Source organism: Phaseolus vulgaris, chromosome 7 (assembly GCF_051622355.1).
Source record: "Phaseolus vulgaris cultivar YP4 chromosome 7, ASM5162235v1, whole genome shotgun sequence".
Classification (NCBI taxonomy): domain Eukaryota; kingdom Viridiplantae; phylum Streptophyta; class Magnoliopsida; order Fabales; family Fabaceae; genus Phaseolus; species Phaseolus vulgaris.
This window is the reverse complement of record NC_143504.1, coordinates 2,047,177-2,072,409: the sequence shown is the minus strand read 5'-3', so window position 1 is coordinate 2,072,409 and position 25,233 is coordinate 2,047,177. Positions and strand designations below refer to the sequence as shown.

The following is a 25,233-nucleotide window of genomic DNA, read 5'->3' as shown; positions in this document are numbered from 1 at the left end:
GTAAAGTTTAAAGGGTGTTTCTTTTTACACTTCTATATATAGGCTTCTTCTTACTGCACCCCTGTGTTTTTCTTTCTGCACCCCCAATATTTTCTAAATCTCAAACTGATCTTGACCTTTTATTTGAAAAAGGGAACTGTGGTTACTGGGAATCGAGATCTGGGAGTGTATTACGGATTCATCAATTTGGTACTGAATCGTTTTTTTTTTCGGATGAGAGGGTGTTCCAGAAGCAAATTTTGCAAAAATTATTGATTTTTGGATTGCTTAATCCAGAAGCCTAATTTTGTTATGGATTGGTGAATCCGGAATGTTTTCTTTTGAATTATGGATTTCTAAATCCAGAATGCATATTTCTGTTATAGATTGGTGTACGTGGAATGCTTTGTTTGAATGATGGATTTTTGAATGTGAAATGCATATTTTGAATTATGGATTGATAGATCCGAAATTTTACCGAAAGTGTAAATCCAAAATTTTTCCAGATTCCATAATCCAAAATGCAAAAAAAATAAATATAGTTTAAGATTTTTAAAAAATAATAGGGACAATTTGGTCTTGACATAACATTGTGAGGGTACAAGAAGAAAAATGTAGGAGTGCCGAAAGAAACTGTCCTATACTTTTCTTCCTGCACTCTTATATTTTTCGAAATACTTAAATTATTTTTGATAATTTTAGTTGATTTGAGAGAATATAAATGTTTTATAAGCGTGTTTTTGGAATAAGAATTTTAGAATTTTTTTTTCCAGCATGATAAATCGTGTTTCGGAAAATATATTCCAAAAATATTTTAAAAAGAACAATTCAGAAATTATTTTTAAAAGGGATATAAGAGTCTTTTCCGAGAATGATGGAGTTCAGGAAGACAGTTGTTGTGGTGCAGGAAGAAGCATCCAAGTATAAATAAGTATAAGCCCAGAACGCAAGGCTCCACAAAAAAAAAATGCAATTTGAAACTTTGAAAGTGGGGTTTGAAAGAATGAATGCGTCTCCACTTCAATCCAAGGATCCCCAATTTTGAATTGTAGCGCCAAATCCACGTTCTTCATCCATGTGAAAGCGAAGCAGAAATTTGGGCGATGGAGAAGCACGTCGTGCAGATCTTCGAGCGGAAGAAGCGAATAATCGAGCAATCGCGCCAACAGTGTCATCTCTGGGAGCACCACCTTTACCCCAAACTCCTCCTCAACGGAATTCCTCCTCCTCCGTGGCTCTGCAACTCTTCTCTTCACGCGGATCCACAAGGTAACAAACCCTCTCTCTCTCTTCTCTCTCGCTGATTTTGTGCTTCGAATTATGTTATAATGACCTTGAGAAACTATAATACCCGCTTAGTGGCTAGGTTAGATAAGATATTTCGTAGAAATAGTTTCAATTAGCACTTATTATGCATGTGCCGCGACATTTTCCCTGCGGTAATTGAACTTAATTTGGTGAAAACGTTTTCTCTTTCGGCAGAGTTAAACAAAGATGACCTCGTTTCTGAAGTTGTACTTTCGCAACCGCAATATAGAGTACCTTTCCTTGGTGCATTCAGCGATCTGGATTCTGTGTCCTATGGTGTTCAATATCGAATTGGTTTGAGTAATGAAGGTCATGCTTTAGAAAAGGAGGCGGGAGGTGGGGCTCATAATTTGCCAGATTGCTCCGTCAACAGTGCTGCATGTGGCTCAAGTGGTCCTCCAGAATTCGATACAGGTGCTGTATCACCACCCCGGAATCAGATTGAAGAAAGAGCCTTGGAAATTCACGAAGACCTAGCTCGGTCTCTGTCTCTGGCAAAGGTGCAAAGGTCAAGGTCGAGGCAGAAGGCTCTGGAGCTACGTAATAGTGCAAAAGCACCCACACTGTTGTCAGAGAATGATAATGATGATGCTGGTTTCTGTGCTGGCACAAGTTCAGGGGCTGTTCCCTCGACTCAACGGGAAGAACATGAAATGGAATCAGATGTGGTCAAAGAATTTCATTCCGACATGCCAAGTTGTTCCGTGAAAGAAATGGAACCACGTGATTGTGTAACTAATTGCTCTGGCCAGATAATGAAATCTAAAAGCTCGTCTCAGAAGAAATTCAACTCTTTGAATGCTACTACTAGTTATTCTGTAGCAAAGGAAGATGCTCCTCCTCTTGATAATTTGAATGAGTCTTTAGAGATAGTCAACCAACCTTGCTTTGAAAATGGAAGTATTGGCGTCAATGAAACAGATAAATGGGAGTATCAGATCAAGGAAGATGGAAAAAAATTGTATGATGAGACATTAACTAAATCTAAAAGTTCTAGCCAGACCAGATGTAACAGTGTGTTGTTGAAGCTCGACAGCTCCTTGGGCAGTGGTAAAGGAGTTGAAATCTATGATCTTATGCAACCATTTACACATGCTGACCCAACAGATGTAAGCAAAATCACTGGTTGTAGCAATGGAAGTGGAGGGAATGCAGTTAAAGATGGCAACTCCTGCCTCAACAAACAAGAAAGTAACGTTCATAGTATGATAAAATTACTTAGAAGTTCCTGCCCATCACCAGGGCATGATCTTTTGATGACTGGTGGTTCTGTAAAGTCTATTGATAAATCAGCGCCATCACCTCAACCTTTAATTTTAAAGTATCCTGTGGTGTCTGTTGTTGGGTCCTTCAGTCATCAAAATAATCCTGATTTTTCTGTAGTAAAAAGAGGATGTTCAAGTAGAAGTGGTTCTGGAAAGGTTGAAGAAGTATTGAAGTCTTCCAGATCCAATATCTGTGAGAAAAGTGATGCTTGCTCCCAATTTTCGGGTAAGAAATATTGTAATGTACAACATACCGAAGTGGAGGCTAGAAGGTTATCTTCAAGTCCACAGTATTCCAAATTAGATATAGAAAATGACAGGAATTTTTCAGAGGAGAATGTTGCAGCACTAAGTGCTTCTGGAAAGATGAGGCCTCTGGCTACTTGTTCAAATGAAGGACGATTAAGGCCAGTGAGTTTTTCCAATTTGGATGGTGGGTCTTTACTAGCAGAATCAGTATACATTGAAACAGTGGTGGATGAAAAAGTCTTGGATGCCCAAGAAAATGTACCATCTGATGCCATTCCTAATGATAATGTTCAGCACAGGTCTGCTGCAATTGTTGGTGAAGTTGATGAGGACTTTGATGGGTTGGTTGAAGAAGATCCTTCTTGTGTTAGCCCTAGGGTTGGGCTGAATCTATCAATGTCAAAGCAACCTCCTGATTTTATTATGTCTGTGAATCCTAAGCAACTTAATTTTGATGATGTAGAACAGACACGTATGAGTGGAATTTGTCGTCCTGATTTGGAAGAGGGACAACAGGGAGTGTCACCAGAAGAAGAACCTCTGAACTCGTTGGAACCTTTAAATTTACTTGAAAAGGAAATTTCTCCTGTATGTGAAATTAACCGCAACTCTTCGGGGGAGATGCCTTTGATGAAAATGCAAGAAGTACTGATCAGAAAAGAGGGGTCACATATGGAATACCGTGCAAGCCACTCTGAGGAGGAAGACATAGCCAGGACAACAATATGTGCCGTGTCACCAGACAAAGAGATACGTATGGTGCAGAATGAATTCTGTGTTGTTACTTCTTCCTTGCTTAATCAGTCAAGTCCTTCACTAGTAGCTGGTGAAAATTCATCAAGAAGTTTGTCAAAAGAAGTCATGCCGCTCAAATTTGTTTCAGTAAACAGTAAAGTAAAAAATGATGAAAGTGGTGCTAAGTTGGCAGATTCTTCTTCTGAAGCAGTTACTGGAAATGATCAGCAAAATTCCACAGATGAAAATGTTACAAATTTCACTGTTGGGTTTCCATTTTCTGTTCCTTTGGATGATGTGAATGTTAGTTTGGCACAACCGACCCCAAATAGCATTACTTTGTGTCAAGATGGTGACTTGTTGCGGCAGACATTGCTCAGTGATGGAAAAATTACAAGTTTTTCAGATGGCTTCCAGATTTTTAGAAGTTCCAATTATGATGTAGGGCATTCATGTCCGCAGCATAAAAGAAGGAAAATTGAAACGGATTTATATTTACCTGCCTCTTCAAACCTCTTGGAAAAGTCACGTGATTATATTGACCAAAGGCCTGCTAGTAGAAGCTTGATTATTAAAGATGATAACCTGGAGGCTGCCCAAGAAGTTCAACAGTTGCCATCTGACCAAGAGGAGGATATTGAGCATCGGTACATGAGTAACAGCCCAACAAATGAAATGCAATACAACAGGGAATGCCAACCAACGAAAGAGACTCCACTGAAAGAGAGCAAAGAAGAGGTACAAAATATTTTGTTTTACTTTCTGAAAATATTAAATATGAGTTTTTCTCTGTAATAAGTTAGTCTGCATTAGATTTCTTTCCTAAGGATTAAATATTACATATGAATTTTCTCTACACCTTGAACTAGCAGAAATGTTGTGAACATGCAAAATCAAATTGTATGTCAGAGAGAGTTGGTTAGCATCTTTGAACTTTACCGTCATAATTATATCTTTGGCATACACATAACTCGATTCATTTTAGTCAATGATCGCGAGCTTCTTTAAAATTTATTTTAGATATTATTTCTATTTTGAAAGATGAAGATTATGGATTTCAACTTTCTTCGAAATTCGAACAAGATTTCCAGCACTGTCTATGTGATGCCCCCAGGAAAACTATTTCAGAGAGCAAATTGCCAAAACTATTAAAATTTGGAGAAGTGAGAGTGCTGGAACTGAGTGATGATTGGGTCATTGTGGAGTAAAAATGATGTAGCAAAACTTTGGTTACACAATCAATTTTTATTAGAACAAGGATAGAAAACAAAGTAACAGAGGAGAATGGTGGGAAGAGAGATCAGTTTTTTAAGAATCCAAGGTTAAAACTGAATCCTTATTTGAATACAAATGCACTAATATTTACAGAAAAAACTGAGAATTAAATAAATTCCCTGAATTAAGAAAAAGACCGATTCAGATAAAAATGAAAATATAAGATTCAACCGATAATAAAACTCCATACAGTAACTCTACTATGCACCATGCAACATCTTCTATATTTTAGAGTCAGTTGTTTTAAAGATTGGATGGCCCATTTCACGGTAAATGAGCAAGTGGAAGGTTGAATTTATGATCCGACTGCCTTTTACTGTAGATAAATAACAGTGTTATGCTATATTTATATAGAAGTGGAAGCAGAAAGTGTGAAAAAGGGTTGTTGAAGAGGATGAGGAGGGAGACAATATAAGAGATAAAAGTGAGAATCCTATCTTGGTTGATAATACACGTGAATCTTGACAAATGTAAGAATAATTTAGGTAAGCTGATATTAAATTAGAGAAAAAAAAATTAAAACCTAAGTGTAGAATAAGCTACTGATATAAGTCGACATTGATTCTTTAATCAGGTATTTCTTGAAAGATAGAATACTATGGCATCATGTGTTCCATGTAATGCTGTTGTTTATATACAAGTGTTTTTATTTTCCATTGAACGCTGTTATAGCATGCACTACCTCTCACCTTCAACGAATCTAAAAATACTTGAATTTTTGGACAGTGACACAATTTCTGGATAGTGAACGATAAAATTTCAGGCAAAATTTTTTTGCTATTTATTTTTTAAAATTTAGACTTCAATATCTGTGATGTTTTACTGGATCTCTTTATTTGTCTGTGTTTACACGTTGTATTTAGCTAGAACTACACCTGTATCTGATTTTTTTTGCAATTTATACTAAAGTGAATAGACAGAAGTATGTGCTTAGGTTTTATAGCTGTAAAAGATGCCTTTTAATTTTTTGTATAACTTTCTGAATAGACTGTTTAAATAGTTTTTCTGTTGGCAGAAACTTATAGTGGACGGAGGAGACAGAAGCGAAGACAGCCTTCTGTTGGCAGTGGCAAATCCATCAGGTTTTGGTATTGACTCAACGATGAGATGCAAGACGGATGAGAAGGTGGCGTCATTGCAGCATCGGGTTAATTGTGGACGAGAAAGTGTAGAACGTCTGAGTTGTTCTGAAAAAGGCACCTCAAGTAGAAGAATTTATCCGGAGGGAAATGCTAAATTATCAGATTGTATGTCTGCTTCTCCAGGAATGCAATGCTTGGATTTGGTTGGTACAGATGAGGCTTTACCTGAGTTTGAAGGGTTCATTATTGAAACAGCCAGTGCACAGACATGCATCACTGGAGATGAAATGGATTTGGAAAGGATGGATTTGGAAACGATGGATCTTTCAAGTAACTCAATAGATAATACATCCCTTCGTAAATCTAGGTTTATGCATTCTCCATTGTGCAGTTCCATAACCCCGTACAAGTTACATAACATACCAGAGCTCTATCAGTCTTTACCTAATGGACTTCTGGGGGGCTTAGGTATAAGCAGTTCCCTTCCTCTAAGTGATGCGAGTCCAAGGTCCCTTTCTGATTTCCAACCAAATTACAAGGGCCAGTGCACTTCATCAGTTCAAACCCTTTGGGATCGGATCAATTCAAACTTTGGCAGTTCAGAAAAGCGTAAGAGTTTAAAACTAGACCTTCCCTGCATTATTGAAGTAAATGAAAATGTGGATGAGATTGCTGGTACCTTCCAAAGCGGCATTGATTCCGAAGGAATGACTGGCGCAAATAAAAGAAAACCTCTAGCTGAGATCGTAGATGATGCAAACCATTCTACATCGGTTTTACAAGATGACGTATTAGCAGGTGGGTGTGATGATGTTGTAAGCTCAAAGTTTAATCTGAGCGGGACTTGCAGTAAGGTGAAAAATAAGCTTGAGAATAGCAATAGGAAGAGATTCACAAGAAAGGGGAAGGAGAACCAGAACATATCTCTTGGAGCGAATGAGGTCAAGAGGACCACTGAATCAGTCCGCAAAAGGCCCGGTAGGCCAAAGCTCTCCGGAAAAGATAGTATGAAACGTTGCCCCATTAACAATATTGTATCCAACGTTTCTTCCTTTATTCCGTTAGTGCAACAAAAACAAGCTGCAGCGGTTGTTACAGGTTATTAATCTTGTCTATGATAAAGGTTGCGTTATTTGGAGTTTACAAATCTTCTTGACATGGTCATACAATTGCTCACATAATTATTTAAACATGTAGGCAAGAGAGACATCAAAGTGAAGGCCCTGGAGGCGGCGGAGGCTGCTAAGCGTATGGCAGAAAAAAAAGAGAATGAGCGGAAGATTAAGAAAGAGGCATTGCGACTTCAACGGGAGAAGGTAGAGCTGGAGCTGCTGAAGAGAAAAAAAGATGAAGAACGAAGGAAAAGGGAGGAACAAATGGCAACAAAGAAGCGACAAAGGGAAGATGAAGAAAAGGAGAAAGAGAAAAAGAGGAAGCGTGTTAATGACATGAAGAAGCAGCTGCAAGAGCATGAGAAGATTCGGGGAAAGAAGGAAGAGATAGAAATAGAACGCCGAACTACGGTAAAATAACATTCCCTCGTTCTCTCTTTCTCTTCTCTCTCTCTATCCTTTCAGGAAAATAATAATACATGGGCTGTCTGGTCTAGGGTGAAGAAGTCCAAGAAAACAAAACATCATTGGAAGCAAAAGAAAATCAGAAGAATTTGCGTGCGCAAGACAAAAGAGAATGCAATTTGGTGAAAATTTCTGAAAATGAATCGTTGGCCATGAGGGATTCAGCAAATTATAAATCACAAGAACCGCGTCTTGAAAATTCCGAATCTGTGAATGACTTTGCTAATAATGGAAAGGTAATTAATATTTTCTGCATTCTTCTATGTCATCGTTAATATTCATATTTAGGATGATTTCATACTACTTTGTTCAAGCCTAGGAGTATCTCCTAACAATACATGATATTTATTTCCTTGTCAGTCAAATAGTGCCAATGTTTTTAATGCGATGTCAAATTATTTTAGCGTTGATACTTGAAATAACTTTAGCTTCTACTTGTACTGGTCTTAGGAGACACAGTGCTTGTAGTAGTCAATCATTCGTTTCAAATATATAAATTTGTATTTTGGACTTGCTCTCTTGCTGTCTGTCTTTTGTAATCATCCGAAGATTTAAATATACGTCTTTATAGGTAATGGACAATTTAATCAAAGCCAGAGAAGATGGTGACTTGATAATCGAAAACACACTTCAAGAGCAATCATACGAGATTTCTCCTTATAAAGGATCAGATGATGAAGATGAAGATGAGGATGACATGCCCAATAACAAGTTTATCCCTTCATGGGCAAGGTTTGTAACTGTTCAAGCTTTTTGAGCTTTTTTTTTAGTTTGATGTCTTGGGGTTTGAATCCCTTCATAGACCCGTGGCCATTTTTTTATAAAACTGAAAGAAAAAAAAAAAAAAACTTTAACGACAGTAAGCGTTTGGCACCAAGAATAGTAAACAGATTACTGCGGTTTGGTGATATTTATTGCTTGATGTTTAGAAACTGGTTGAAATTTTAGCTTTTCTAAAACATTGAATCTGGTTGCTTTTGCAGCAAACATAGCCTTTCTCTGATTGTTACTTCCCAGAAAATGGACCCAGAAATGATATTTCCTCAGCAAAGTTTTTGTAATATAGCAGAAGGTAAACACTTGAAATTTATAAGTTGTTTATATTATTGTCTTAAACTAACCACTAACTGCATTCTTTTGTAGTTCTTCTGCCTCGGAAGCTTCAGTTACAGTAGCACAGCATATCGATTTTAAAAAGGGATTTTGTGTTAAAAGGTACGTTGTCTCTTGACATGTATGTATGGAAAGAAGAATTTTAAGTTTTAATTTTTACTTAGCCTAATTGGGAGTTATGAAGGAAAAAAATGTTATAATATTCTTTCATTGTTTTGTTTCACTTTTATTTCAGAATATGGTGGAAGGTTTGTTTGTTCTCTTGCATCATTGATAAATCACTCACTCTTTTGGAATGAAAAATAATTAAAAGTTGATATTGTTATGAATAATAAAAAAACGTGAATGGGAATAAAAGTTGTTTTTTTGACATTAAAATGACTCAAATGATTGAAACAAATGGTAGACGAATGTGTAGAGATCATCGCTTGTGAATTGTGATGAAGGAATGATTTATGTTCTGAGCACTGAACTTTAGTAGTGAGCAAGTTTATATTTTTACATCGTACGTTATTATTTACTGGACCTAAGTTTTTTGAACGGTAAAATTAATACTTTGCAGACTAAATTGTTACGCTGTGAGAGGCTCTAACTAAGACTACGAAACAAGTTTGTGACATATATTTATCTGACAATAACGTTTAGTTCCTGTGTTTGTGAACTTATGTTAGATTTTTGTTGAGCTTCATTAAGAAGTAAGATGTAGCGGCCAAGATGAGGAATATTAAGATCATTTGACATGATGCATCTTCAACTCTCCTCCTTCTAAGGACATTCCCCTTTGTCAGAATTATTTTGTAATTGTATAGTATGAGAAAGTCACTGTATATATAAGGCATTTCCTCTTGTAAAGCGAGGAGGAGATCCTTTCTTTGAAAACGCTTAATTCGGATTACATGTGTATTCAAGGCTTAGAAGTTTGGCTTCAAGAATGTCAGAGTGCTTATTAGTCAGATAATGTTACGCTGTTTTAAATTTGATCTAATAACATGAACAATACTGTTCATTATTTTGCTTCACTTGAATTAAGAGCAGCATGAAGTTCCATAATTAAAATGTGTCCTTTAGAGAACATTGTTTGATGATCACTTGTTCTTCCAATATAATACATGTCTATCTCTTAGTCACTTATTTTGAAGAAATTCTTGAGTTTTGCCAACATAACCACTACACATCATTTGCTCCAATGGTATTTTCTGTCAAGCAACTATATAACAAACTTTGCCTATATTGCCACTGGAGATATTCTGCTGACAACCCCAGTCACCTATTATCCTCGTTTGTGGCATCATGCAGTGGAGGTGAACCAAAACAACTAATGCTATTCTTTAACAAATTTGACGTGAATCAGTTTAAAGACTTACTTCTCCTTCATATTTTACAAACTGAAATCAACCATATGTATCAGAAAAAAAAATCCTATGAAATATTAAACATGGATAGGTGATTTTCAAGGTCATTTAATCACCACACCTGCCCCCTAAAGTTAATCAATGCCCCAGTTGGAGTTAATAAAAAATGTCAAAACCTCACCAAAACTCTCGACATGAAAGAATCCATCCTTAAAGTGGTGAAAAAAGCTTGTATCTCAAATAATAGTAATAATAACAACCTGCTCTAGTGTATGATATGAAGAAAGAATATTTTTGTCATTTTATAAAAATAAACTGAAATTTTAAACAAATAAATAGGGTTGTAGATTGATATAAGTTCCCTGCTAGTGAACTTGGATATAAGTTTCATAATTTGTAACAATCACCACAAATTCTGAGGTTTTTTATAATCCTAATTGGTATACAACTAGGCAAACATATCAATCCAAATGTAATAGCAAGCCTCTTACTGTGGTGCCTCAAAAGCATTTGTTTCCTGCTCTCTTCCACATCGAGTAGGTCTTTATTGGTATAAAACCTTGTAATAGAAGGAGACGAATTCCAATACATAATAGAAACATGTTTCTTTAAAGCTACCATGCAAAAAAAATGTACTTTTAACAGACAAGAGGTAACGACAAAAAAAGTGAATATAAAATGGAAATTTGCTACATTCTTGTAAGATTAAGGGAGTGAAAAGAGAAAAAACAAATATAGGACTAGCAGCTCTTTTTCAGGCCCCATGGCAGGATTGGACCTTTATTAACGTGATTTCCAACTCAAAAGGGATGTTTCTTCCTGCACCCCATCAATATTCGGAAAGACAATTTTACCCCTTTCTTTTAAATGACTTTTGGTTTAGCTTTTTTGGAATCTTCTCAGACACCCCTTTCGGTAATTTATATGTATTTTGAAAAACGTTTTTTGGAATTTTTGGAACATGTATAATACATTTCAGAATATGTTTTTCAGAATTTTCCTGAAATATATTTTTTGGGAAATAACTTTCTAGGATAAAACAAAATTAAATAGAGCATTTGGGTCATTTTAACTATTTAATGGGGTGCAGAAAGAACTTTGACGAGATCCAGAAAAGAAACACACTCAAAAGTTAGACCCAAATGTAAAACAAGTTCAAACTCCTCCACCTCCATATTTTTTTCTAGCACCCCATAACTATGCAAGCTAAAATTGTCTTTTTGAATTACAAAATCCAAAACTCAATTTTTTTTCTTAATAAAAATTCTAATTAAAATCATTTTTTTAAATCTTTTAAATTGTTGAATTTGAAGTAATTTTTTCTTCCTAATTGCATAATCTAGAAATGACAAAAAAGTGAACTTTAATATTTAGGGGGTGCAACAAGAAATACATATAAGTGGATGAAAAAATGCCCTACAAACTTTTATTTGGATCAAATCCTAAAGCCCAAATATATATATATATATATATAAATTAATTAATTAATTTACTCCTATGAGTAAAGTGAGTAGTGCACATCACTAATATGGCGGCTAAACTTTGGTTCAGATATGCTTTCAGAATGTTTGTTCTCTTTTTGAATACTTATTTCCACAAATATTGACATTCTCATTGCAACATCCATAAACTATAGGAAAAGAAATCAAACCAAAATCTATTATAAAACATGAAGACCTTTTATCACACCTCATCATTGACATTCTCCATTTCTTCTATTTGATTAAGAAGGAACAAAAACATTTAAATATTAAGGTTGGCTAATGATTCACCTGTTTTATGCACGCATTGATCTCCATGGATATACGACACGATAGGTTCATAATTTGTTGAGAAAGTGACAAACGAAAACAGAAAAAAAGAGAAAATGAAAACGAAGCGTGGTGTGTGGACCTGACACAGTTGAGTAGACAAGTGAACTAACCCATGTTGTGTCAGTGATTTGAAGTGTCTCAGTGATGGTTGAATTCTCACAGTGATCACAAGAACAAGTTGCTTTGAATTCAATTGAGAAAGTCTTTTCATATGATCAACCATATCTTAACTAACTAAAAGCTGAACCAAAGAAACAAAACAAATAGGAGATACCCCAACCCACATGAGAATAACAAGATCAAGATCTCCCTCTCTTTCACTCAACCCCTTTTTCTATATATACTTCTTTTTTATATCTACTTTACACCAATGCACAACAATAGTAGACTCATATAGGGTGCAAGTTGAGGTCACAAATTAATATATATAGACAAGGAAAGACACCATTACAAACAACTTTTCTTTGAAGAATACAATTTTAAAATTCATCAATTTGAATAAAAAGTTTTTTTATTTTTTCATCTAAACCTTAAATCCTATAACCTAAATCTTAACTCTGAACCTTAAATTCTACGTCCGTTAAAATCTATTATATAGTGGTTATCAACATATCAGTTAAAATTTAGTACATGGTTGTCAACATATGAGTTAAAATTTGATAAGTGATTCACTACAAGAAAATCATTAAATAAAAATTAATTTTAGAGAGAAAAAATAATTAGTTGATATGTTAACTAAATTATAGGTCATTTTAGAGACTATTTTTTTTTTAGTTTCTACTATTGTTAAATATTTTTAAATTTGTATTTAATTAGATACCAATGTTTTAACTACCAATTATTTAGATTCTAAATTTGGTAGAAAAATCTTAATCGTTAATTAGATACTAATTTAAAAACTATTTAATAATGATAGAAACTAATTTAAAAATAACAAAAAAAATAATTTCTAAAATATTCTCTAATTTAGTCAATATAACAACTAATTATTTTTTATTTTTAAAATTAATTTTTGTAATAATTTTTTTTAATGACTGTAATATGATTATCTAAAATTGATTTTTATAATAATTTTTTTTGTAATGACTGTAAGATAATCATATGAGTTAAAATTTGATAGATTGTCAGCATATCAATTAAAATTCGGTACAAGATTGTTAATATATCAATTAAAGTTTACTACATGGTTGTCAATATATTAACCTTTTATATATATATATATATATATATATATATATATATTTATATATAGTATAGATAAAGTGAGTTAATTTGTTGATTGTTTTTTTGATAAGATGTTTTGAGGTGGTCCTACTAGTTGACAGCTTTGTCTTGACATGTTGCATGAGGGAAGAAAAGAAAGAGAAATGTTTTACAATAAAGAAGAAAAGGACTTGAAAACTTACAAGTAGTAGATAGAGTAGGGGGAATCAACACAAAGAAGAAGAAGATGAAAGTGTTGAATTCCCAAATCAAATCACTTGAAGTTGACACATTACGTTAAGTAGAGTGTGAGAGGTAAACATACAAACACAGTGAGTGAGGTAAAGTGAGTGCTGTCATGGACAATGGGATATCCCATGAAATTATAAAATACAATCTTTGCTTTTTATATATCTTCATTACAAAACTGACTTTCGGCGTTGAACTTTGTCTTTTGGCATTACAAATTAGAATCCAAGTATAGTGGAAACAACCAAGGATTAATGATGGGAAATCAGAATCCATGTCCCTTGTTGGCTCTTCTTTCATATGCTGTTTTCACTTCTTTGAAGACTGTTTGTTAGTTGAAGAAATAACAGTGTTAAAGTCAATCATCATTGTATTTGAGATATTATCTGTTTTGGAAGTTGATGTTTCTGTTACGATTTTGTTTCTAGAAGATGTTTCGAAGAGTTGAGAGAAAAAAATGTTAAAGTCAATCATCGTATTTAAGATATTATCTGTTTTGGAGGTCGGTGTTCTGTCACGATTTTGTTTTTAGAAGATGTTTCGAAGAGTTGAGAGAAAAAAATATATTTAAACTATTAACCTCGACACTTTAACTATGTAAAACTATATTAACAGTATCATAACATTGTTTATCCAAACTTTAAAAAAAAAACTAAACAAATATTTCACCCCTTTCTTTTAAATGACTGTTTGTTCCGATTTCAAATCGGAGAAATAACATTATTAAAAACAATCACAACATCTAAAATATTGTTTGTTTTGAAGATTGGTGTTCCGTGCTCTTAACCACTATTTTTGAACGATAAGACTGTATTAACATTATTAGAACACTGTTTATCCAAACTTAGCAAAACAAAAACCTAAAGAAGCATCAATCTTATCTCATAGAACAGTTGTTATACTAAAGATACTCGACAAAGAATGATGAAAAACATTAAGTCAAGGATTCTGACTGAAGTAAAGTCTCCTTATGCATGTCACTTTAGTGGAAAAAGGTTTTACTGTTTGATTAAAGTCACAAGTTGGTTGAAAATCTTGACATGTCAATGGGACAAAAAAACAAAGAGTCTTTACATACGATACAACACTAGGTTTGAGTTAGTAGTAGTCTTCACATCAGATAAAAACACCTTTGCTATCTTCCAATTGCATGCAACATCATTGGAATATTGATGTGGATTACCCTTTGGGTATTACAATTGTTCTCTATTCTTTTCATGCAGATTAATCACATTTTTATCCTCCTCCACACTTTGAATCTTTCAACTTTGTTCCTTTTCAAACTCAAGTTACATTGGGATGGAACAGCTCACATGAATGAAGCTTCAAAATAAAATAAAATAAAAAGAAGATGCACATAGAAATCAATTTTAAAAATAAAAATAATTAGTTATTATATTAATTAAATTATATGTTTTTTTATTAGCAATAAAAAATAAATAAATAAGAACAATTTCAGGGGTGGTCCAACCCTTATACAGAAACACATAATAACAATTTCCTATAAGAGCGCCTACCAACTTGGTAAAGGAACAACCAAACCAACACTAATAACCCTTAATGAATCAACCTCATATAAGCCAAATGATCTAAAATCTAACGATAAGAGATATAAGTAAAACGAGACTTTGCAAAAATCTAAGACTAAACTTTTACTTGCGCCGATGGGAACACTTCAGACACATCTGCCACACCTTTATTGAAGATGACCGAGATCCTATGTTTCCAAATTTCACTCACTATATCAACCCAAATTGTTCTCCAAACATCATTAACTGAATTAGAAGCATGACTCATCCTGAATTGTAAAAAATTTGACATAGGGTCCTTGCGAATTACGAACACCACTCCAAACCACTCAAAGCACAAACACCATACCCGCCAAGCAAACCCGCAAGTAGAGAACAAGTGACAAGCTGACTCATCCTCCTCCCACACAAATAGCACAAGGAATTTTCTACCGCCACTCCGCGCCTTACCAAATTAACTATGTTATGACTAGAAAAATTATTGATTTTTAAATTAATTTTTATTATTGATAAATAGTTTATAAATTAGTACCTAACTAGTTACTAAAATTTTAGCTACCAATTATTTAAATTCTAAATTTGATAGTAAAAATCTTGATAGCTAAATTAGATACCAATATAAAAATTATTTATCAATAATAAAAATTAATTTAAAAATCAATAATTTTTTTAATCTCTAAAATAATATATAATTTAGTTAATATAATAACTAATTATTTTTTGTCTAAACATTAATTTTTTTTAGTGGCAAGAGAGATAAATGGGACCATGGAAAGTGAAATAAAAGATGGGGAGAAGGGAAAAGTAACTAGAACCAAGAAAGAATAAAAAGTGAGATAGCAACATAGAGCAAAATAAAGGTTGCATGAGACAAAGATGGTTGAATTAGGATACAAAAGGAAAACATGGTGGCAACATATTGGCCCATAATATTTTGTCCATATGCTTATTTTGTCAATGAGAGACCACTAAGTAGCAAAGTTAGATAAGGCGTGGGTGTGATGATTTAGGAAGATTTCTCATACACTTTTTCTTTATTGCCATTTTTAATTCAACTGTTATACCTCAAGTTTACTGGTTCATTGCTTCTGTGAAACCTAATGTTTAAGAAGAAACACTCATACTTATAAAGTTATTATTCTCTGGACGGTAATTAATTAAAGTGATGGTGCATATGAGGAATTGTAGTGGATCTTAAGAGGAACCAATGAATGATCTTGTTAATGATATGCATCTCTCATTCAACTTCATTCTTTATTCTGTGAATTCTAAAAGATTGTGATTTATAGGTTTAGTTTTAGTTTAGTTGAAGAATAAGTCACATGTGATTAGGAAAGCAGAAAGTTCAAAAATATAGAAGAAATGGTCCAAAACATGATTTGGTTTATGCTTTTGTTTTGTTTTGTGTTTTGAGTTGCATTATTTTATGCTTTCAGCGTCTAGTACTAGTGCCTACCTTGGTGGCATTCATTTTCAGACGCTCCTTCTTCATCACATCTTATTCTTACAAAATTAATGTGGAAATATAATTTTTTTTATATTCGGTTAATGAAATGTTTTTGAACATGAACAAATTCCTTTGAAGTTTTGATTTATAAATAGGTTTAATATGTTTTTTTTTCCTTTTTCTGAAAATAAAATTTTCTTGATTTATACTACTACAAGAAAATCAGTTTTAAAGACAAAAAATAATTAGTTATTATATTGATTATTTTAAAGACAAAATTATCGATATCTAAATTAGTTTATATTATTGTTGATAGTTAAATGATTAGTAGTTAATTAGATATCAATTTAAAAATTATTTATCAATAATAAAAACTAATTTAGATATCAATAATTTTTTTAATCTCTAAAATAGTATCTAATTTAGTCGATACAACAACTAATTATTTTTAGTCTGTCAAATTAGATACCAGTTTAGAAACTAATTTAGAAATCACAAATTTGTTTAGTTTCTAAAATGATCTCTAATTTAGTCATTATAGTAACTAATTATTTTTTGTTTCAATGATTTTCTTGTAGTGTCTAATTTAATCAATATAACAACTAATTATTATTTTTTTTAACATTAATTTTTATTTAATGTTTTTATATAATACTCTCAAAATAATTATTGTGCAGAACATCATACTCAATCCAGATACTACATTCATGAGGCAATAAAATAGAACATTATATATTATATTATTTAGTATAATTTAATAAATTCTAAAAAATGAAACATTATTGAAGAAGATGAAATATATGAATCAAAAGTAAGAAAACTAAAGAATGAGCAGTTAATCCTTGTTTATTATAATATAAAGAAATGGAATAAAAAAAAGTTGAAGCAAAGATGCAAAATGTAGCATGTATCTAACAAGAAATTTGGATTTACTAATGGTTGATGTGACAGCACAAGATGAACACAGTTTGCATAATCAGACTCTTCTTTATCAAATTATTACAATTACACCAAATTAAACCTCGGATTCTTCATGTTTCTTAATTAATGTTTCTTAATTAATTCCAAAGTTTTATGTTAATGATGAATGAATCAACACCAATTATTCTTCATCTTCTTCTTTTCAGAGTGACATCATGTCTACTTTCTCTCATATTAATTGCTCCTTTCTCTCTGAAAGAGACCCATTGTCGTTGCATACACTTCTTAGCTTACAAATCACATTCTTTACCTTTATTTACTTTTTTATCTTCCTTTATATACTCTATTAAATTACATGTCACATATTATTTTATTTTTCTCTTTTTTATCTGTATGAGATTTATATTTAATTCTTAAAGAATTATTTTTTATTTAAAATAAATAGGTTATATAAATAGTTTCTCAAGTATTAAAAAATCTTTAAAGTCCATCTTTAAATTTTAATAAAATATAACAAGGCGAAAAATAAATTCATAAATTCTAATATTTTTAAAGACTATTAATATAATTGAATTACTTTAGAAGAAAAAAATTGATCTTTTTTATCTATTTTTTTTTCTCTCACACAAAAGTATTCGCAGTTATCCTCACAAATATCAAGAAAGACAATACTGCATCGCAACCTGTTCTTAGCTGTTACAAACCTGATGATTGATAGGATTAGGGTACACAAACAAATTGTCTTTTCCTTATATTATTATGTCATTAATATTAATAAAGTATATAAAACCATAATGAATTGTGTAATCAATATTAACATATTTTTATTATAATAAACTAAATAATCACAATAATATTATCAAAATAAAAATAAAAATATTTATATTTTTCGTTTTTACTTTCCAATTCCAATTTAAACAATTTCACACTATTCTCTTTTTTCTTTTTTTTCTCTTTTTCATTTATAATGTTTATAGATTACAGAAAGATAAACAACTTTTCACTTAAATATAACAATTTAAAAATTATAAATTGATAGTCTTTAATTTAAATTGGTGAAAATAACATTTTTTTAATCCATTTGTGTTTTTGGGATAGAAAGTAGAGAATTTACAAAAGGGATCATCACAAGCTAGGCCAGTGTAACTATACAATTCGCCACTTCTGCATAAGCTGCAACCTACTCTAATATTCTAATACATCTTTCTCCCCTTCAACCATCCAAAAAGGTTGAAATGATCCTCACTTCAAATTACAAAAACACATGATAAATAAAGTGCTATCTACTATCTATTATTATATACCTACACTCTGAAACTTTGGTCCTCAATTTGCTTTGATTCCACATGGATTTCTGCTCCATTTTTTACTGTCAAAGAATGATCTCCTTGAGCGTCGAAGCTAGCATGGACACTGTAAAAGACATAGAAAAGCACTGCAACAGCCGAAAAGAATCCGAATCGAACATAGGATGGCCCATCGAGGGATCCCAACAGAAACACATTAAGAAAGATTGAGATGGAGGGGATCCAGGGCATGAATGGGACACCCCAGAATTCTGGCTTTCGAACTTGAGGGACCATGCAATGGAAAAGTTGTAATATTGCAATGGCAATAACACCAGAGACACTCAGCATCCCTGCTTTCGCCCCTCCTGTGGGTACAAATTTCCAAATAAGGGTGAACATGATTGCTGTAAAGGAAAAGGAACAGAGAAAGGACAGTGTAGGCCATGGATTGCTTGTCCCCAGAGCCACATAACGTCTATAGATCACGGCATTTGCCACCATGTAAAAGACAAAGAGGGTGCCAATTGACACCAGATTGAGGAGGACATTAAGATCAGTGAAAAGGGCGATTGCTGCTGTGAAGATCCCTGAAAAGGAAATAATGTTCGGACATGAGAAAAAAAAATGTGACACTAGAAATGCACAGTTAATATTTTGAGTCACATGGCACCACTCAAACAAGGGTACAGAGTGAGGGAAGGGAATTTTAGATAAGGGATGTGGAGAAGTCAAAACGCACCACAAAGCATAAAATCATGGAAATCAAATAGTCCATGATTGAGGGTCATGATCAGTCAATGATTCCAATGAAGAGGGAATATATTAGTCATCAAATTGTGGGGGTGGAATCAATAGAAGCCACCAATTATCTTCCATGTGAAATGCTTGGAAGGCTATTATTTTAGCAGAGTGAGTGATTCACATGTTTCCATTGAGAACACAGTTGTCACAGTCCTTGCATCCATATCCATTGAAGATAGTGTTGATGGAAGGCGTAAAGGAGGGGATAGGCACGCATACCATGCTGGGGGACCATATATTAGTATACAAAATAAAATATATTATAGGCTCACAGCACTTGAGAACATGTGACACCCATATGGCAAAATATTTTCTAACATCTACTGTTTTGGAGTACCTTCCACACTTTCACTTTCAAATATAAATAATAATCATACTATGCCCCTTCTTTTCACAATTATCTATTTCAAGTGATGCATCTGACACGTCTCCTGTCCCAGTTTTCTTTCATAACTGTTATTGTGTAATTCGCACACACAACTGTTGGCCACACACCATTCACTTTTACTCAGACTCACAATGCAAACAAAGAATCACACCAACTCCTGTCAGGTAAGTAGGTTCCAAGAGACATTCAAACGGATTGGGATTTTTTAACCAAAATGATGCAATTTTTACAGGTATTTACCAAAATGGATTTTTTAAAAAATTTATTGGCATAGGTAAGTAAGTCATGCAAGCATGTCAAGACTTTCATTTTAAGAGATTTAATTATTATTGTGCAATTACTAAAAGAAATAAAACCAATAGATAATTTTATAACAAATTATAAGAAAAGTAAAATATGTTAAAAATATAGAAATTATTTAATGATTGTGATTAAGGATAGTGTGGAAATTAGATTGTTATTTTTATTCAATTATATATTAATATTTGTTTAATTATTTTAGTGGGAGTAAATGAAGTTATAAATCAATAGTGCAAAATAAAGATAAATAATATTTTAATTTTGTTCCTTTTTTCTTATCAAAGCAATAATATCTATAAGATATAGGTGTCTTGATCATAACTTACACTTGATATTGGTATCTCGTTCAATAAACCAAGACTATAATTTTTTTAAATGTAGTCTTAACAAGAGCACAAATTATTAGTAAGGATTATACTTCCTTCAAAATAGAAATCATACTTTCAACTAGATTTGTTGTCATATATTGATACATTTTGTCTCATCATAAATTTATGTCCATTTTTTCGGTGGTATTTGATCAATCAAGAGACTGTTGACGACAAGATCAACTAACTAAAATTGATAGACCAAATAGTCAATAGTTCACTTACCTACTTATCTTTTTTTTCATAATTGTACAATAATAATTTATACATTTCACAAATAATATTTTTATATAAATAATTAATAACAACATATTAATCATATTTTATATAAAATTATACATTAATATTAACATAAACAATAAAATAATATCTATATAAATATAACTTCACCTTTTACATTAAAATCGTGTGAGATAATCACAATTTCACTTCAACAAATTTAAATCATGTCATCTTTACACAAATTTTTCATATGTTAACTCAACTTACTATATAAATTTTCAAAAAATTCCCAATTTGATAAACACTTGAAAAATTACACTACTTTTGTTAAAAGAACCTGTTTGGATTTTCTTCAGACATCAAATGAAGGCCAATCCACCAATTTTTTTCTTTCACTTTGCAGTGAACTTCTTAAGAACAAAGTTCAAACACACTCATGACACCCAATAATTAATTGATCATAAAAAAACCCACCCTATTCAATGGTAGAGCACGATAGTAAGAGATATAGATTAAGCTCAACTCAATCCCATTGTCAACGCGACAATGCGTCAAGAATCACTATACCCATTCACAATACATTAATGAGGAAAAAAAAACACCTCTATCATAACAAAACTTCCTCGAACACACCCCGACCAAAGAAAATGTTGTTGAAAATGGGTCCCTTCCTTTCAGAAATCACACAATCAAAACCCATAACAAACATTGATAAGCATGAAGAACACCCACAGCAGATATATACTAGAAAAAGCACCTAAGAATTAAACAGGAAGAAGATATGCAAGGATTAGTGAAGTACCAAGAAAAGCAGAGGCGTTGACAGGGGTGGAGGTCCTGGGGTGGACCCTGGCGAACCATGAGGGCACCACGTTTGAGCGACCGATGACGCACATGTAACGAGCCTGACCCAGCATCGCCACCAACAGCGACGTCAGTATACCGAAACTGGCCCCCACCCCTATCACTCGTGAGGGCCATCCCCAACCGTCCGATTTCCCACTGAACGCCGCTGAAAACGGCGCTTCTGCATCGATCTGCGTACACCCAACTCACCAGATCAGATCATATCATATATCATCACTTCCATCCCTCACAACAAACACTTTTAATCTCAAAAACACCTCCATCATTCACGTTTATTACATTACGTGCCTCTTTTGTAACCAATAGCTACACAAACTTTTCATCTCCCAAAAAGTTAAACTAGCTCAAATATCTATTTCATTTAACAAAATTAAAATTATTTTTAACAAAAAGCAAAGAGACACTTCATATTGACCTACAATTTTTGTCTGCCATAACAATTGCTGATTAGACATTAGATTTTGTGGAAAATTCTTGTATTCTTGTAAATGAATGCCGGTGTTTATTTATGTTTTTGAAGCTAGAAAATAACAAAAATGGAGGAATCTAACCAACCATATCGTAAGGGAGTAGTTTGGTCATGGATGCGGCCATGAGACAGTAGAGAACCGTGACGATAACCACGGAACCGGAGACTCCAACCGGAATATCCCTCACGGGATCCTTCACTTCCTCTGCCATGGTCGAAACGGCGTCGTAGCCGATGTAACTCAAGTAAACGGCGGCGGCACCTTTGAACACACCGGCAGCGCCATGCGGGAAGAATCCGCCGGGGTTTTCCGGGTTAGCGGGTTCGGTGAAATTCTTCCAACTCCCTCTCCAGAATCCTATCATTATCACGAACGCTATGAACAATATGTGCAGCGCCGTGAGGATCATGTTCACCACCGAACTCTCTCTCGTGCTAAAACACAACAAAATCAATGGTTAATGATAATAATAATAATAGTAATGATAGTAATAATAATAATAATATAGATTTGAAACTGATGAAAACAGAGGTTCAATGTTGCGGGAGCTTTGAACCTGTAGCAGATGACGAGAGTGAGGAGCAAAACGACGGCGACAGCGACGACGTCTATTTCGTTGAAGCCGTCGGGAAGAGACGGCACAGTGAGCCGCCATTTCGAGGAGGAGATTCCGATTGCGGTGCCGAGGTAGGCCGTGAAGCCTCGGGCGACGGCGGCATTGGAAAGCACGTAGTCCACCACGAGATTCGCGCCGGTCATAAAAGCAGCGAATTCACCTGCGAAAACGACGTCGTCGTGTTAGGTGAGAAAGAAAATGCGAAGAGATAGAAACAAAAAAAAGTATTAAAGGTTCATAACCGTTGGTCTCTCCACATAATTTTATATATATTTTTAATTAGTGAGCGAATATTAATATTAATAATAATGCGTCTCGCATTTGGGAGAAGGCGAACCGAAGGTGACGCGGAGATAGCTGAAGGCGCCGCCGGCGACGGGCATGTCAACGGCGAACTCGGTGTAGCAGAAGGCGGAGAGGAGGGCGCAGAAGCCGGCAATGGCGTAGGAGAGGAGTACGGCGGGGCCAGCGTAGAGGCGGGTGGCGTGGCCGGTGGTGACGAAGACGCCAGCGCCGACCATTCCGCCGATGCCGAGGGAGACGAGGTCGTACCAGCGGAGGGTCTTGCGCATGGTGGTGCCGGAGCGGGCACGAACCTGCGTGATCTCGTCGTAGGAGGTGGAGACCGAGAGAGCGCGTTGTGCAAGGCGCGTGGGGGTGTGAGAGAGGGCGCGGAGGTAGTTGCGGAAGCTCGAAAACGAAGAGGAGTCCATTGCGGAAAGGAAAAGAGGTGTTGTGAGTGTGATATGAATGGGTGTGCTTTTATAGGCTACATGCTTCAGACACAACACTTCACTCAACTATAGTTCCGGTCTACTCCAAGTATGGTAGAATCACTAAATCATGGTGCTGCTACCATCTTCTCAATAAATATTATTACTATACCCTCTTTTGAAAACGACTCTTTACACCACAATTTTAAATTCCTTCTCATCATGCCTCAAACAATACAAAACATACACTTTATAAATCAATAAAATAATATTTTCATTATATTTAATTTAAAATAATATGTGACTGATTTGCAAATGTATATTTCAGTCCATATATATAGTCTATGTAATGTGTATGCATATATATTTAATTTATATGACATAAATTAAATTATTAAACCAACCATGCTATGAGGGGTGAATGTGATGATTTGATAGATGCTTAGGAAAGTATGTTGAGTTAGCATCTAGTTTGTAATATGAAGTACATAAATTCCTTATAAAACATGTACACATACTAATAATCTTTAAGATAAATGTAAGTTGAAAATCCCATATAAACATAGATTAGTAAGAAGATTAACATAATGTTTTCTATTAAGCAGATTAACACGTGAGAAAAAAATTGTAACAATATTTTCTCTCTCTTTTTCGTATTCTCTTTATCTTCTTTCTAACTTTTCTTTCTCCGAACATTTTCTATTTCAGAATCTGATTGCACCTCACACTGACTTAGAAATCAAGGATCATTTCTATCTAACCAAATTTTTAAATAAAATAAGTTTCTATTTACTTTTAAGAATTCTTTTTCTTTCGTTTTCCTTATGATTTTGTTATTAATCTTGGATTTTGTTTTGGCTATTGAATATCTTTTAAGTACAGATTCATTTGTAGTTTACATGATTATTGTGTATTAATGCTAAAATGAAATTGAATTATTATGGTTGGTGCATGAACTTTGTATGTTTATGTTTAATTAAAAAATAAACTAAATTGTTTATTAATTTATTAATTTATTAATATAATTATATATTTTTATTTTTTTTATGTTAAAAATTTATTTGAATAACCCTACCCTTGCACGTATATGTTTGTATTATGAAGTGCAATAGCTATAGTATGTACACGAGTAGTATAAATACATAACATTTAAAATACCATAAATAATTTATTTAGTCCTCTATTGAGTTCATGTAGTGGATCATAAATAGTAAAGTATTACATTAAAGTGAAGTATGAGTTGAAATTTTAACATTAAACATAAAGAGCCAGAAAAGCAACGTAAGAAGAAAAAAGTAACAAACTTATTGTCTTAGATTTTTTATTAAAAATAGTATCATGATTTTTTATATGGTATCTCAAATCTTTCAATTATCTCCTGGAAAAAAATCTCGAAAAAATCCAACAAACCTGAGAGACATTTCTTTTGTTGTCATTGATATGTAATAGTATTATGTTTACAATTAACATATCTTAAACCCCAAATTTATATGTTATTTATGAAATATTTTAGCTATATATAAATACTTTGTTGGATATATATATATAATTGAATTTTACATACATGTGAATAAAATCTCTATAATTTATATCTATATTTGATTTTGAAAAAATATTTCAGAAGCTTTTAATCATTATGATACTAGTTTTCGATTGTTAAGATTTATACAATAAATAAAAGTAAAGACTTACTTGCTCGAAATTCTTAAAACCTTACATTTGATAGTATATAATAAAATTTAATCAATATACCGCAACGTTTTCTAAAATAATATAATAAATTTAAATTAATGAATTTAAATGATTTATGTTTAAAATTATTTCTATACACCTTTCTATCTGGAAAATATATTGTGATAAAAAATTAAATATTAAAAAACATTATATTAGCATTGTACTATCATTAACAACCGTGTATATAGAAAAAGGAGAAAAAAGGAAATAACGAAATTTTACTTTCGTCCAGATTTTTCTTTTAATTTTAAGGGTAGGGTGACTTTTAATTTTATGGGTAAAGAACTTTTGAACCATGTTCTCAATATATTAAAATGTTATATTGATAACTAAGCTTGAAAGTAAAATTAAACTACCAAAAATAGTT

At 33.1% G+C, this 25,233-nt stretch overlaps 2 protein-coding genes across 4 annotated transcripts; one reads left to right on the top strand and one right to left on the bottom strand.

Moving 5' to 3' along the window:
- Positions 1-932: 932 nt before the first annotated feature.
- LOC137827899 (uncharacterized) lies at positions 933-9,602 on the top strand. 2 transcript variants are annotated; one of them, XM_068634261.2, is made up of 9 exons: positions 933-1,248; positions 1,462-4,274; positions 5,827-6,991; positions 7,091-7,416; positions 7,503-7,706; positions 8,042-8,202; positions 8,454-8,542; positions 8,614-8,685; positions 9,255-9,602. In XM_068634261.2, exons 1-8 carry the CDS (start codon positions 1,083-1,085, stop codon positions 8,643-8,645), a joined length of 4,956 nt encoding a protein of 1,651 aa, XP_068490362.2. In that variant the 5' UTR covers positions 933-1,082; the 3' UTR covers positions 8,646-8,685; positions 9,255-9,602. The 2 variants fall into 2 exon arrangements, with proteins under 2 accessions (XP_068490362.2, XP_090161579.1); XM_090305453.1 differs by having other exon boundaries at positions 5,812-6,991.
- Positions 9,603-18,115: 8,513 nt separating this feature from the next.
- LOC137828292 (cationic amino acid transporter 7, chloroplastic) lies at positions 18,116-23,273 on the bottom strand. 2 transcript variants are annotated; one of them, XM_068634790.2, is made up of 5 exons: positions 22,757-23,273; positions 22,360-22,579; positions 21,889-22,237; positions 21,269-21,503; positions 18,116-18,974 (listed from the first exon to the last, which is right to left on the bottom strand). In XM_068634790.2, the coding sequence occupies exons 1-5, from the start codon at positions 23,130-23,132 to the stop codon at positions 18,403-18,405; spliced, it is 1,752 nt and encodes a 583-aa protein (XP_068490891.2). In that variant the 5' UTR covers positions 23,133-23,273; the 3' UTR covers positions 18,116-18,402. The 2 variants fall into 2 exon arrangements, with proteins under 2 accessions (XP_068490891.2, XP_090161353.1); XM_090305227.1 differs by having other exon boundaries at positions 18,116-19,411; positions 22,757-23,257.
- Positions 23,274-25,233: the final 1,960 nt, after the last annotated feature.